The sequence below is a fragment of the Podarcis gaigeae genome (genome assembly GCF_964106915.1).
Source record: "Podarcis gaigeae genome assembly, chromosome: 15".
NCBI classification, from domain to species: domain Eukaryota; kingdom Metazoa; phylum Chordata; class Lepidosauria; order Squamata; family Lacertidae; genus Podarcis; species Podarcis gaigeae.
Genome location: NC_139692.1, coordinates 43,272,644 through 43,288,791, shown reverse-complemented (window position 1 = coordinate 43,288,791; position 16,148 = coordinate 43,272,644). Strand labels below are relative to the sequence as shown.

At 48.3% G+C, this 16,148-nt stretch overlaps 1 protein-coding gene across 2 annotated transcripts in view; it reads left to right on the top strand.

The window, feature by feature from the left end:
- Positions 1 to 16,148, top strand: part of ABR (ABR activator of RhoGEF and GTPase) — a 123,916-nt gene that overhangs the window by 21,221 nt on the left and 86,547 nt on the right. Inside the window, exon 1 of one of the 2 annotated variants that reach the window (XM_083715053.1) lies at positions 3,437 to 3,725. The exons of the other annotated variant lie outside the window; for it this stretch is intronic. Within the exon in view, the coding sequence (XP_083571179.1) occupies positions 3,665 to 3,725 (61 nt within the window). The 5' untranslated portion in view covers positions 3,437 to 3,664. Of the gene's footprint in view, positions 1 to 3,436; positions 3,726 to 16,148 lie in introns of those variants that run through there. 2 annotated transcript variants of the gene reach the window in all.

Below are 16,148 nucleotides of genomic sequence, written 5' to 3'. Positions count from 1 at the left end.
CTTCCCTAGGTGCTTCTGGGCAGGTGTGCCAGCTCTTGAGCTTTTGTATGAAAAGGAGGGGAAAGTCGCTAGTCCTAGTGAAAGGATCCCAGAACTCTGTACACAGAGGCCTTTTCCTTCCTTGGAGGTTTATAATCAGAGGTTAGCATGCCCTCTGTTGGGTATGCTTGGGTTGAGATTCCTGCATTGCAGGGGGTTAGACTGGATGACCACCGGGGGTCCCTTCCCAACTCTACCGTAATTCTGCGATTCTATCCTTGCTGCAAATATCCTGCTGGTATTCCCTGAGACATCTGCCTGGGTGGGATATGCAGAGGCAAAGGTGGGGGGGGAGCAGCCCCATGCCGGCACTTTGCCTCAAGCGCGGACCGGCCAACAGCGCTCTCGTCAAGGGCAGCCTCTGCGCCGCAACGCTTGGCTGGCACTGTGACATATTGGGGTTGATGGCTCCCTGGCGCTTGCGTTTCCTTGGGCTAAACGTAGAGATGGGGGGGGGGGGGAGAGAGCAGAGCCGACCTCCTCATGGCTCCTGGTCTGTTGCCACAGCGGGTGTGGCGTTCTCTATGTTGAACGGCGAAAGCTGCTTACGCCAGGGTTCGCTGCGTCGGTCCCATCAAGGTGGAGATCAAAGTTGGGGACCTTCTGCATGCCAAACAGCTGCCCTGGTCGCCAGATTCTGTTCTCTGCCCCCCAGGGGAGAGAAAACATGGACGGCTTGGGAAAGGCAGAAATGCGGCTTGGTATTCTGGCGTTTTAAAAATTGATTTTAATTTATTGCATTTGTACCCCAAGGATTTCAGGGTGGTATGTACAGTGGTACCTCAGGTTACATACGCTTCAGGTTACATATGCTTCAGGTTACAGACTCTGCTAACCCAGAAATAGTGCTTCAGGTTAAGAACTTTGCTTCAGGATGAGAACAGAAATTGTGCTCCGGCGGCACGGCGGCAGCAGGAGGCCCCATTAGCTAAAGTAGTGCTTCAGGTTAAGAACAGTTTCAGGTTAAGAACGGACCTCCGGAACGAATTAAGTTCTTAACCTGAGGTACCACTGTATGTGGTCTTCCTTGTGAGGTAGGTTAGGCTGAGAGTCTGTGACCGGCCCAAGGCCACACACCCTCTGATAGTTTCATGGCTGAGAGGGGACTTCGAACCCAGGCCTCCCAGGGCCTTGCCTGATGCTCTAACCTCTACACCACACTGGTGTAGAGACCCTGCTGGGCTGTATTAGGCCACAGCTCCAGGGCAGGGCAGCTGCTGGGCATGCAGAAGGTCCTAGGTTCAACTAAGTTTGTATGGACACCATAGATTTAAAGCACAAACCTAGACAGCATCTTTAAAAGCAGAGACATCACCTTGCCAACCAAGGTCCATATAGTTAAAGCTATGGTTTTCCCAGTCGTGATGTATGGAAGTGAGAGCTGGACCATCAAGAAGGCTGATTGCCGAAGAATTGATGCTTTTGAATTCTGGTGCTGGAGGAGACTCTTGAGAGTCCCATGGACTGCAAGAAGATCAAACCTCTCCGTTCTGAAGGAAATCAGCCCTGAGTGCTCACTGGAAGGACAGATTGTGAAGCTGAGGCTCCAAGACTTTGGCCACCTCATGAGAAGAGAAGGCTCCCTGGAAAAGACCCTGATGTTGGGAAAGATGGAGGGCACAAGGAGAAGGGGACGACAGAGGACGAGATGGTGGGACAGTGTTCTCGAAGCTACTAATATGAGTTTGACCAAACGGCGGGAGGCAGTGGAAGACAGGAGTGCCTGGCGTGCTCTGGTCCAGGGGGTCACGAAGAGGAGGACACGACGAAACGACTAAACAACAACGTCCTCACCCTAAGGAATCCTGGGAACTGTGGTTCAAGGGTGCTGAGACTGTCCTCAGCCATTAAGGCCAGAGGTTAGGGGTGATGGGAGTTATAGTTCATCCACATCTGCACCCACAGGGTTCCCTGCCCTGTAGCCAAGGAGTTCGTTCAGCAAAGTGGATTTTCCTCATGGCCCTGGGATGAGGAACCCTGGCCATTTTCCGAGGCCTTGACAGACTCCAGCTCCCATCAGCCCTGTGAACCAGGATGGTCAGCAGCCAGAGAGGATGATGGGAGTTGTAGTTCAGGAGCATCAGGACGGCCACAGAACAGCTACTCCCGCTACCTATCAGGATAGCTTAGGCGGAGAACACCTGGGTTTCACAATCCATGGTGGAGCCTCCAGAGATAGAGGCAGTCTGCCTCTGAGCTCCACATGTTGGGGGATGAACTCTTAAGGGAGAGTTGCTGCTTTTTCTGCCTGAGTGAGGGGGTTTTCCTCAGCCCAACCTCAGGATGCCTTCGGGGATCGAACCTGGAACCTTCCGCATGCCAAGCAGGTCTGATTCTTCCCCAAAGTGCAAGTTAAGATTCTAGCCCTCATGATTCTGAATACAGGGTTGAAATAGGAGCGTAGGAAGCTGCCTTCTATGGAGTCATACTTCAGGGTTGTCTACACTGGCTGGCAGCGGCTCCCTGGGGTTAGAGGGAGGTCACTTAGCCCCACTGGGAGCTGAAGCCAGAACCTTCTGCATGCAGAGCACCTGCTCTCCCACTGAACTCCCTGGAAAAATAAAATAAAGATCTAGTCCTCAAAGTTCTGGATTAAGGCTGGGTTTCAGTAGACTGATGCAATGGTCCATCTAGCTCAGTATTGTCAGCCTTGGCTGGCAGTGTCTCTCCAGAGTCTGTGACACGGTTCTGCCCCAGCGGCTCTTCCCCTGGAATCATGATGTTAGTCCTCATGATTTGAAATAAAAAGATGCTTTAAGCAGAGGAAGCTGTTTTCTACCGCATTAACTTGCTGGTCCATGTAGCTCAGTACTGCCCACACTGGCTGGCAGCAGCTCTCCAGGGGTTTTAGGAAGGGACGTCCCCAGCCCTATCCGGAGCTGCTGTTAGAACCTGAACCCAGGACCCTCTGCACGCAATGCTGATGTTCTAACTACTCGGCTGCAGCCCACCCCCGAACATGCATCTCCCTCCAGAGGGGGCGAGAGCCTGAGACTGCCTGCCTGCCTGTGTGTGTGTGTGTGTGTGTGTGTGTCCCTTTTCCCCAGACACCCTCCGCAGGGCACTGGCGGCTCCCTTCCCTCCCTCCCTCCCCATCTTGTGCCTCCCTCTCCCTCCCTTGCATAAGGGAGCATTGGGGGAGCACTCGTGCGCTCGCCATTGGTGGGCAGGGCTCTCACTCCCCCTCAAACCCTGGGAAGAAAGTTGCCTTCTCTCTATTCCCCCCACCCAACACAGCACCTCCCTACCCCACCTCCCAACACACACACTGGGCTGTCACATCTCCAGCGCCACCCCTGCCAGCGGGCATGTGAGCTCCATCCTCACTGCCTCCCTTTTCATCCTCTCATCCTCTCCCTCCCTGGCAGCTTCCACCTTTTTTCCCCCGCTGCTCTCTCCCCGAAGCTGCTCTGTTTATCTCTGTGTGCGTTTCCTATCTCCCCCAATTTTTATTTTTATTTTTAAAAAACCCAGCTTCCAAATTGCACCCCTCTTCTCGGCGTCGTGCGCCTCCACATTTCGGCTCCCCAACTCCCCTCCCCAACCCCTCTCCCTTTGTTTAGAGATGCTCTTCTGCCGGAGGATTTGATGGTTCTCCCGGCAACAACATCATCGCTGAATTAGGATGGAGCCCTTGAGCCAGCGGGGACCTCCGCGCCTCTCCTGGATCGACACCCTCTATAGCAGTACGTGCCTTGCGCTCTTCGTGCCTCGCCCCCCCAATCTTTTGGGGAGCTTGTCTATGTATGGGGGTGGAGAGAGAGGAAACAGGGGTCTTCTTGCTTGCCCCAGGGGTACCAGCTTTCGTTGGCGTTCTGTGTCATCGGCAGGCGGGCGACCGGTTGGCATTTGGGCTCTCCCTCGCCTTTTTTAAAAGGGGTGGGGGTAGGAGAGTGTGTGTGCACGCCAGCAAAACCATTGCCCTCCCTCATCTCCCCCCCCCCCCATTTTGCTATCCAACATTTCTGATTTGCATGCGCTGTGGCTGGCCTCGTAAAATACCTGCTTTAGGAAGTCTGGAGCGGGTTACATAAACCCGCCAGGGCTGTTGATACCCTGATGTGGCAAAGGAGGGAGGGAAAAGGAGAAAGAGGATGCAAAATTGGGGTGGGGTGACCATCCACTGAGATCTCCCCCCAAAAAGAAAAACCTGTGGGTTTTACTTCCAGTTGAATCTCTCTGAAATTAATGCCCCCTTAAAATGCAGCTTGATTCTACACCAACATCCCCCTCGTGAGTTTGCTTCACACTCCTGACACCCTGGTTTGAGCTGCTTGGCCTTTTCGTTCCCCTAACCTCCCCCCAACTTCCTTGGGGACCCCTCTGCCCGCCCCAGACTGTGATGTAAAGAAATTTGGAAAGGGGGGGTTGTGTTGGTGAGCTGGCAAGCTCATCACAGCAGGTGTGATCTGCTTACACAACTGAGCTTGACTTTCTCTTCCTGGCTCCCTGCATCTAGCCTCCATCTTTCCCTCCTTGCTTTTGGGGTTCCAGCCTTGGAACTTTCTCTATTCCCCCCAAAACCACATTAGTGGGGGGTCTCGAGCATTTTTGGGGGTGCAGAGCCAGGTGGCAAAGCAGGGCAGGTGACGTCAGAAGCCAGCCGTGATATGAATTCTGATCTTTGAGACTTTTCAGAAATCTTATCAATAACAGGGTTTATACAGCGGCCCCTTGGCATTCAAAAGTGTGCCATTCTTTCACAACAAACCTGCCAGGTAAGTTAGAGTAGTATTATCCCCCATACTGCAGATGAGGAGACTGAGGCCAATTCAATACGGACGGAATTCATGCCGGGGGAAAGATTTGATTGGCGGGGGCGCCCTGTTGGGAAATCAGCCACCATGCTAATCCAAGACACCTTCCCAAGAGCCAGTGTGATAGTTAAGTTTTCTTGAGGTAGGACAGGGCAGAGATCCAGGTTCGAATCACAGCTCAGCTGTTGAAACTCACTGAGTGTGCCATTGGGGCAGTTTCTCAGCTAAGTCTACCTTCCAGGGTGGTTGTACAACAGGTTGTGATGAGAATCATAGAGTTGGAAGAGACCACAAGGGCCATCGAGTCCAACCGCCTGCCAAGCAGGAAACACCATCAGAGCACTCCTGACATATGGTTGTCAAGCCTCTGCTTAAAGACCTCCAAAGAAGGAGACTCCACCACACTCCTTGGCAGCAAATTCCACTGTCGAACAGCTCTTACTGTCAGGAAGTTCTTCCTAATGTTTAGGTGGAATCTTCTTTCTTGTAGTTTGGATCCATTGCTCCGTGTCCGCTTCTCTGGAGCAGCAGAAAACAACCTTTCTCCCTCCTCTGTGTGACTTCTCCCTCCTCTATGTGATATGAGAGAGAGAGAGAGAGAGAGAGAGAGAGAGAGAGAGAGAGAGAGAGAACGAACAGTATATACCACTGCAGCTTTCTTGGAGGGATGCTGGGATGATAATGTAACAAATGTAATTTTTTTAAAAAATAAAATGGCAGGTTTGTAATAGAAATGGTTCCTCTGGACATATGCAAAGTGCCTTTCTTCCCCAGGCTCAAGGGCTTGTGATTAAAGCAGAAAGATTTAGGATGGTGGAGCTGATATGATGCTCAAAAGCAAACCTCTTTCTTCCCCGTTGAACTGGACCTCAGTCTCTTCCCCACCCCTGAAAATTCAGAATTGTGGTTGATAACAAGGGTTTGGAAAACAGACCAGGCTCCAGCAGAGTGTTTTATAAATGTGCAAATCTACATTATGCTCAGACATTTTGGGTTTGCGTTGTGCTTTGGCGTTCGGGAAGTCTCAGGTGTGATAAATGTCTTGCTGGTTTTAAGGGTTAAGGGGGCCGTCTACATTTTTAATGAAACACGGAATGAAATCAACAACAACAACATTTAAAAAGCAGGCTCCTCTCCTCTGCTTCATTAACTCAGCTTCTCTGTTGTCCAAGTAACCGAAGTTCTTTGAGTGGTTATTCTTCTGTGCTGTTAAGCATATATTTATATATGTATTTCCTATTTAACGCATGCTTTGTTGTACTTGACTACAAGGCCCATCTATTCCAACCCCCTTGCAATGCAGAAATCTCTTTGCCCAATGTGGGACTCAAATCCACAGCCCTGAGATCAAGAGTCTGTCTACTCCTCCTTTCGGCTGGTGGCCAACAACTGCTTCCTGTGGCAGTGAGTTCCACAGTTCAGCTCAGTGCTAGGTCCTTCCTTTTCTCAGTGCTGAACCTCCCACCATTCACCTTCATTATTATTATTTTAATTATCATTTAATAGTAGTATTTCTATACTGCTCTTCATCTGAGGATCACAGGGTGGTTCACAGTATATAAATAAAATAATATCCCCACACAGACGCTCACAGTTTAAAAGGCCATAGATTGGCTAGTGAAACCAAGGCCTGGGAGAAGAGGAGTGTTTTTCCCGGTGTCAAAAGATATACAAGGAAGGCACCAGGCGGGTTTCCCTGAGGAGAGCAACCCATGTTCATAGAAGTGTTTCTATACCAATACTACTAAATCCAGAATTTAGCACTGCATGCACCTAAGAGACGAAACAGAATGAGGATTCTGTCTTGACAATCAAATTTATAATTAATAGCCTGTTGCAAACCCTTCTTGCCATGCTTTAATGGCACCTATCTTGGCTTAAGCTAAACCAGTTTTCTGGTTCAGACCTTACATGGAACTGTAAGATATCAGCACTAAAATCAGATGTGGGGTAGAGGAGAAAGCACACGGGAACAAGGCTTAATCCAGGTCCGATAAACTGTTTTATCGAGATGCCTGTTTCTGGCCTAAGAAAGAAATGCAGTCAATCAGTTAGGCAGCATCTAAGCCGTTTACAAGTATAAAAGTGACTGCAAAATTGAGATGTAAACACCCACCATAAAGCGATTCCACCAAACATTTTTTTTTTAAAGTATCCACAATTAAAGTGTGGAATAAACACGCACACAGCACAACAAATTAAACCGGTCAAAACAGCAATTAGAAACAGGAGTTTCAGGTCAGGAGATTCAAACAGCTGCATCTTTCCCTGCGGTTTCATTGACAGACTGGCATGTGGGAGGCCTGATTTTTAAATTCTTCCCTTGCCATTGACTCACAGGAGAGCTTTTCCCAGGCAGGGAGGGTGGGGAGGTGTTTGTGTGCGTTTTGCATACAGGTGTTGTTCATATTGGCGCTTAAAAACTATAGAGAGATATACTTTTAGGTATAAATAAAAGACATTCTGGGAATTGTAGTTCTGGGAGGAGTATGGGGTCTCCTACCAACTCTGAGCACCCTTAACAAACTACAGCTCCCAGGATTCTTTGGGGGAAACTGGGACTATTCAAACTGCAGGTGGGGCCCATGCCGGAGCAATAGTATGAAAGCCATAGCTGGAAACTTAGGCTGAGGGCGAGTAGTAAATAATAATGTTTGTTGCTTGCAGCAGGTTAGACTGGATGTCCATCCCAACGCTACAGTTCTGTGGTTCCCATAATAGCAAAAAGAATAATTCTTGCCACCTTTTAGACCACAAATGAACCACAGAAGAGGCCCTCTATCTTGTTGCACACACACACACACACACACACACACACACACACACAAACCGGCAACATCTCCTGTGGGAGCTACTTGGAGGAAGGGCCTCTGATGGGGTCCAGGCAGGTGTCTCTTCCTGGCTCAGAGCTCATGCTCTTCACCCTCACCCCAGACCAGCTGGTCTGGCTGAAGCGCCTGTCCTGTTTTCGACTGCAGTTACTCCTGACAATCCACTATTTTAACGTTTGACTTGGCTGGTGCCAACTTCAGCCTCCCTCCTTGTTACGAAACAGGACATTAGAGAGGTTTTTAAAGCGGGGATTTACTTTTTTGCTGTTGCTTTGGAGTGGCAGGGAATGGATATCGATGTGGAAGGAATTCGGAAGGAGGAGCGTGAGGTCTGTTGCTTCTCCCTGTAGATCTGATGTTGTGTTTTAAGGAGGGATGAGGGGCTGGTGGCCCTCCAGAAATCAAGAAGGGCTGAAAAGCCTGGGTGCTGGATCGGGTCTAGCCCAGCACCCTGTTCTCACAGTGGCTAACCCAGTGCAGGATTTGACTATGTACTGCCATCACTGATGGCAAGTGAAGTCATACGGTGGATGAGGGCAGTCGACGTTAGAAGAGCCTGGCTGCAGAGATCAGGCACTGACCGGTGGAGATGGACCCATGGCTTTATCTATCTCCACGAATTTGTCTAAACCACTAAATTGGTTGAGCGTCAGTAACTCTTGTGGAATACAGCTCCCATCATCGTTGCGCATGGGCCATGCAGGAGCATGTAGAGTCCCACACAACTCTTCCCCAATGGCGACTTTAAGGAACAGTTCCTTATTTAAGACGGTTTAGTACTCAGTGAGTACTAAATGCGAAATAAGGAACCGTTCCCTGAAACAAGGAAGAGATGGATAAGCAATGTTTTCCACTGTCCTCAAATTTATTATTATTATTTAATTGAATTTGTATACCGCCCTTCAACCGCAGATCTCAGGGTGGCGGCACATTCTGCCTCTGTCTTGACCTCACCGATTGGCCTTGAGCGGGCCTCTCTCCCAGCCCTTTTTCTGCCATATGGCGGTAAAAGCCCCCACCAGCCTACCTCAAGGGGTTGTTGAAACTTTTATATATATGTGGTGTGCTTTGTGCACCCTGTAGCAGGGCTAGGCAGAGCGATGCTCTCCAGCTTCTGTGTACTATAACTCCCACCAGCGCCAACCAGAATAGTGAGTAGCTGGGGATGATGGGAGTTCTAGTCCAAAACATTTGTCTGGTATCATATTGGCTGATCCTGCCTAAGTATTATCCCCATCATCAAGAAACGCCTTCAGCGGCAGTTTTCCTTCCCTTTTAAGCATTTTTTCTGTTATAATGAGGACTAGTACCTTTAAAAAATGTGTCTCAGAAAAAGCAGCAGTGTGGTGGAGTTATGGGGAGCAAAAATCCCTGATTTGTGGCCATCAAATGGCCTGTGACCAACATAACACATGCTTTTCTTTTGTTTTGCATGCATAAATGAATACAGGTATTGCTTATGTAGATGTGCAGAAGGATAAGCGTTCTTCTTAACCTGGATTCGAGGCAGGTTTAACTTCCAGAAAGCCTTCTCCCTAGAATATTCAGCCAAGTTATCCCTTGATGGGATGTCAAATACCCAGTGAATATTCAGAGCTTTTCGGAACTTGACAGTTGTCGAGAGCAGGCAGTGGCTCGGAGGTCTGTGACACAGCCGCCGTAGTGAAGCTAAGCAGGTTGAGGTCTGGTTTGCGGCTGGATGAGAGACCACTTGGGAATAGCTGTCGGATGGAATGTAATAAATAAGAAATAATCTGTGCTAGTGCTTGACAGTTGATGGGGATCACATTGCTTGCATATGGGGCCTGTTTGCCCTATGCGTTTAAAACCATATCATGCCACTTTGAACAGTTATGGTTTGCCCCCAAGAATCCTGGGAGCTGTAGTTTGTTAAGGGTGCCAAGAGTTGCTAAGAGGCCCCTATTCTTCTCACAGAGCTACAATTCCCAGAGTGCTTTAACAGTCAACCTCTCTCCCAGGGAATTCTGGGAACTGTAGGGGGAAATAGGGGACCACTCTCAGCACCCTCAACAAACTACAGTTCCCAGGATCCTTTGGGGGAAGCCATGACAGTTCAGAACGGTGGGACCAAGTTTCAAATGTATGGGGTAAGTAATGAATGCCTCGTGCTTGTTCCTTCTTGGACACCAACTCCTATCAGCCTTGGTTGCCAGCATGGTCAGTGGTCAGGAATGATGGGCGCTGCAGTCCAACGACATCAGAGAGGAGACCACAGCTCCCTTAGCCCTATAGATCATAGACCTATAGAATTGGAGGGGACCATGAGGACCATCTAGTCCAACCCCTTGCAATACAGGAATCTTTTTGCTCAATGCGGGACTCGAACCCACAACCTTGAGATTAAGAGTCTCATGCTCTACTGACTGAGCTGAAGGGACCATTCTCAGGAGGGAATGCCTCTAGAAGAGGAATTCCCTCCTGAGGGGTCTGGGATGCCTCTTCCCATATCAGGAATGGATAAATCCTATGGTCTTTCCAATGTCATTGGACTCCAACTCCCAGAGGCCACCACGGCTGATGGTCACAAATGATGGGAGTCTCTCCAAAATGGCGGGTGGACAGAGGTTCTCCCCCTTTCCTGAGACCCTTCCTAACCTTCAGGAGTTCTGTGCCCTATATGCTCCCACGAGGGAGGCCGCCAACCAGGGCGGCTTTGAAAGAAGATGAGACAAACTCACGGAGGAGGGCAAGGCTGTCCGTGGCTGCTGGGCAGTGTGGCCTAGTAGTTACAGCGCCGGGCGAGACCTGGGTTCAAATCCCCACCCAAGCCGTTGGGCTGGTCATTCGTCCTCGGCCTAACTAACCTGCCTCACGGGGTTGTTGTGAGGGTGAAATGGGGAGGAGGAGAATGATGGCTGCAAATGTCATGAAGAAATATGTTCTGTCTCCTCTGTCGGAGGCAGTAAGTGCCTCTGGAAGGGGGAAGAGCATGCGCTGCTGCTGTTGCGCTCAGGTCCCTGTTGGGCTCTCCTTACCTTCACACGCCTCTGATTTCCCGCTCGCCCCGGTCTCTGCCCGCCTGTGCTGCTCCTTTGGGTCCCTTGGGCAGCCCCATTCTCGTCCTCTTAGGGCCGCACCGGTTGCCGTGGAGCCGTCCTCGGTCCAGGAACCTTTGGGAACTGTCTTCTCCGCTGGGCGGATGTGCGCTGGGAGCTGTTGCTCGCTGGCATGTTCCATCCTCTTGTGCTCTGTTTCAAAAGAAAACCTCCCTTTTCTTCCCTAGTTCCCTGAAGGTTTCGAACAAGATGAGTTGAGTTTGGAAATTCGGCTGGCAGGGGGAGAAATCCAGCCAGCATTTGTGGGGAGAGAGGGAGGAGAAAGAGGTGCCTTTCAGAGCGCAGGAGGAGAGAGGCGGATCTTGGCCGATGCGTGCTGGAGTGTGCACCTGCGAGCATTGCCATTTTAGAGCATGCAACCCCTTTTAAAAGCCTGGGAGAAGGCGCTTCATACAGCAGTTTAGCAAACCTGACCACAGCCTTACATGTTTATGTATATAGGGAGATAACACTGTTCATCATTTTGTAAATCTCTTCTTTTAAAAAAATAATTTTTATTGGTTTTACATATAATCACATTACGTAACATCATAACCTCTTATTTTATATCTTTGGCTAAACTGAGCCTAATGACTTCCCTCCCTCCTGTCTGATGATTTACAGAATTAAACTTTACATCTCTACATTTCGCTTCGTTTCCTATCCTTGTTATATCATTACCTAAAATATTATATGACTCAACCTGAATAGGTAGCAATTTCATCTTACAAATCTTCAGATAACCCTGCTAATGTTGTTAATTGCTTACAGTTGTCTTTCAAACATAATATCAATTTATTCCAGTCCTTTTGGAATAATAATAATAATAATAATAATAATAATAGTAATTTATTTTCACCCCGCCCATCTGGCTGGGTTTTGGAATGCTTCGTCTCGCTGGTTCCGGATTCTTCCCATAAGTTTTGCCAGTTCTGCAAAGTCCATCAGTTTAATAAATCTCGTATTGTGACTCCTTTTAGTTTTAATTAATCATTTTAATTATTATTATTACTATTGCTTCATTTCACATATGAATCACTATCATTATTACTGTTTCATTTCATTTACAAATTGCTTTCTGCTTAATGTGATTTCACAGTACTGCTTTTTGTTTTTTTTAAAGACTCACATGCAGAACAATTGCATGCATATGCAAAAAGGGGAAATACGTTCCCAACTGCATGTATATTTATATGCTATTATTATTCTTTATTAAATTTGTATACCATCATATACCCACAGGTTTCAGGACGGTTACAACATAAAATCACAAAATAAAACCACAAAATACATTAAAAAAGCAAAACAACCCAATAACCCCCCAATACGTTTTAAAATAGCATAGGCTGTCAATCACCCAAAGACCTGATTAAGGAGGAAGATTTTTGCCTGGTGTGTAAAGGTGTATAATGAAGGCGCCAGGTGAAGCTCCCTGGGAAGAGCATTCCACAAATGGGGAGCCATTGCAGAAAAGGCCCCGTTCTCGTGTTGCCACCCCCCCCACCTCACATGGAGGAGTCACACAAAGAAAGGCCTCAGAAGATGATCTCAGGATCCGGCTAAGTTCATATGGAAAGAATTAAAACAGATAGGTAGGTTAAAATAAATAAGTAAAACATTTTCATATATAAAACCAGTTAAAATACATCTGCCTACTGACTGGGAGAAACCCCCCCCCCCACTTAAACTTAAAAACTTGCTTTAACCCTTTGATACTCCAACCCTTCTTAATTGCAAAACATCCTAAAATCTTCACGTTGGAGGTTTGGTACCACTCTGGAATATAGCTGTAATTATGCAGGATTTGAGATTTCAGCAGGGACTGAGACCTCCAGACACTTTCTAAATGATTTGCGTAGAGAACCTGCAGCAGAACCATCGTTTTCAAGACAGCCCTCCTCGCAAGCCTGGCAAATCTAGAACTGTCCTAAATAATCAAATAGTCTTTACTTGGACTTTATTATTTTAACCTCCTTGCAACTGTGCTATTTCTGTGTACCTATTTCTAGTTTGTGGTTTCGCTTTTCATCTTTTAATTTCCATCTGCTGTTATAACTGTTGTCTCTGTTTTTTATACATCAGAAAACACAATACACACACTCACAAAACCAGGCCTTCTAAACTGCAGAAAACTCCCCTCCCCCAAAAACATTTTGGGATCCAATCCCTGTATAGCAATTCTTCTGTTTCTTACCTCCCTGCAACTTGCTGGGCCTCCATTGCTGCCCATTTTCCAGCTCTTTGAGATTCCTCCAAAGGTTCCCCTGCCAGAACCTGATGCTCTTAATTCCATCTGTTTGCACAAAACAATTTTCGTGGCCAATTGAGTGTGCTGCTGCTGCTGCTGCCGCCGCCACCAGTTAACACTCATTAGTAATAAAACCTGATTTTTTTTTATACTCTAATGAGCGTGGGATATTTCTCCTGCCTCCCCCTCCTTTTGCAGGGAATTTCTCTCTGCAGCTTATGACACTTTCATTAATTCCATGGGTTATTTTATTATTATTTATTATTTATTATTTATTATTTTGTTTTTTTATTTTTTTATTATTTCCATGGGTTATTTTATTTTACCTCTTCTACAAAATGCTCAGGTCAGCCTAGAGGGGTTCTGCCCTCCAGTTCCAGCCTCACGACGACCCTGTGAGGTAGACCAGGCCGAGGAGGCAGTCGCTGGCCTTATGTTTCAGGAACCTTGCCTGAGCATTCCAGGTTCTAATTCTGTTTATTCTCAGGGTTTTCCCCCCTCTCTACTGTAGCTTGTTTGGGGTGGGTTGGGGTTCAAAGCTTTCTGAATTTCTGATGGTTGAAATGCATCTCCCCTCCAAAATAATAATAATGTTGGGAGGCATTCAGTACAAAGGTACAGTGGTACCTCGAGTTACAAGCGTCTCCCTCAGGTTACAAAAGCTTCAGGTTACAAACTCCGCTAACCTGGAAGAGTTACCTCGAGTTGAGAACTTTGCCTCAGGATGAGAATGGAAATTGTGTGCTGGCGGCGCAGTGGCAGCAAGAGGCCCCATTAGCAAAAGCACGCCTCTAGTTAAGAACAGTTTCAGATTAAGAATGGACCTCCGGAACGAATTAAGTTCGTAACTAGAGGGACCACTGTAATAGAATCATAGAATACAGTCATACCTCATGTTACATCCGCTTCGTGTTACGTTCTTTCAGGTTATGTCCCGAGGTGACCTGGAAGTACTGGAAAGGGTTACTTCCAGGTTTTGCCGCTCGCGTACGTGCAGACGAGTAAAATGACGTCCCGCGCATGCACAGAAGTGGCGGATCGCAACCCGTGCGTGCTCAGACGTGCCGCTGTGGGTTGCGCTCTTTTCATGTTGCAAATGGGCCTCCGGATCAGATCCCGTTCACCACCAGAGGTACCACTGTAGTAGAATTTTAAAGTTTGAAGGGGACCCAGGGGTCATCTAGTCCAACCCCCTGCAATGTAGGAATCTCAGCTAAAGCATTCATGACAGATGGCCATTCAAGTTGGGAGTCCCATGCTTTCCCCCATTTTAGTCCCACCCACCACTGGCCCATGGCCCCCACAAAGTTCCCCTCAAGCTCCTGAGATGCCTTATCCCAGCGGTGGGTGGGGCCTGGAGGTAAAGTAGGTGGAGCAACAGATGTGACCCCCCTCCCTTTTGTGGTATAGTAGACCACATCTTGGCCAGTAAAGCGAGATGAGTGCCACAACCCCAGAGCCGTCCACAACTGGACCTAATGGTCAGGGGTCCCTTTACCTTTACCTTTACCTTTTTAAACCACATTCCAAGCACACACGATCTCTTTCTCCCTATACTATATTAGCACAAGTCTGTCGTCACGCTGTTTTCGGTGGCTATCTCCCAAGGTTCTAAAGGCACTCCTCTAAAGGGACTCCTGTCTGTAGAATGGCATGGGGATGAGGGACCAACTCCCTTCTCTTGTGGGGGCCCAATTAGTGCCATTGCCTTCCGTTAAGAGTTTGGGAGTAATCCTTGATGCCTCCCTTTCCATGGAGGCGCAAGTTACAGCAACAGCCAAGGCGACATTTTTCCACCTTCGCCACATCAAGCAGTTGGTCCCTTACCTTTCCCGCCCCGACCTGGCCACAGCGATCCATGCGACGGTCATCTCCAGGCTTGACTACTGTAATTCGCTCTACGCGGGGCTGCCCTTGAAGCTGTCCCAGAAACTCCAGCGGGTACAGAATGCTGCAGCGAGGCTCCTCACAGGGTCTCTGCCATGAGAGCATATTCACCCAGTGCTTTTCAAGCTGCACTGGCTCCCGGTGGAGTACTGGGTCAGATTTAAGGTGCTGCTTTTGACCTTTAAAGCCCTTCACGGCCTAGGACCCTCGTACCTACGGACCGCCTCTCCTGGTATGCCCCACGGAGAGCCTCAAGGTCCATAAATAACAACACCCTAGTGGTCCCAGGCCCTAAGGAAGTTAGATTGGCTTCAACCAGAGCCAGGGCCTTTTCAACACTGGCTCCAGCCTGGTGGAACGCTCTGCCTCATGAGACCAGGGCCCTGCAGGATCTGATTTCTTTCCGCAGGGCCTGTAAGACAGAGTTGTTCCGCCTGGCCTTTGGCTTGGAGCCAATTTGATTCCCTCCCTCTCTCTCTCTTTCCCCCCCCTTTCTTTTCCTTCTCCTCCTGCGATGAGGCTACATTTTAATATTTTAATGTTCCATTATTTTAATGTATTTTATTTTTGTGTTTAAGTTGTAACCATTCATCTTGTTTTTATTATTGCTTGTAAGCCTCTCTGAGCCCGGCCTTGGCTGGGGAGGGCGGGGTATAAATAAAACATCATCATCATCATCATCATCATTATTATTATTATTATTATTATTATTATTATTATTATTATTATTAGAAAATGACTGTTGGGGGGGGGTAAGGGGAAACCTTTTGCCCTGTGAGAGAGGGGTCTAGACCTCTAGTGAGAGGGGGAAGAGAAAGGAGTTGCTGTGGAAGGGGCTGGTGGAATTGGGTGGGGGTTAATAATGGTTACCCACCCTCCCGGAGAGCCTGATCTGGAGGATGCCAAGGCAGGGACATGACTTGGGTTCTGGGTGTCCTCTGTTTCTTTAAATGTTTTGTTTCTCTCTCTGTCTGGGACGCAGTTCAGGAATTGCCACTCCGAATCCTACGCCCAGCTTGGCTCCTTGCTGTGGCAAAGATAGCCCGGCGGGAAGTACGAGGGGAAGCGAGTGTGAATTATAAATGTTCTTGGCAGGCGAAATAATTTGGGCTTTTGGTGTGCGAATAATGCCAGGCAGAAGGTGTGCCAAGTACGCTCTGCACGCCCGAAACCTGAAAAGTGTTTGGCTGTGCCATCCTGTGGGGGAAGCAGATGCGTGGCTTGCATTAATTGTGCCTTGGGGGGGGGGGGGTCACAATTTGACTTCATCCCCAGAGGTGCACTCCATTGTCGCTCAAGACAGACGGATGCCATTAAAAAAATAAATATC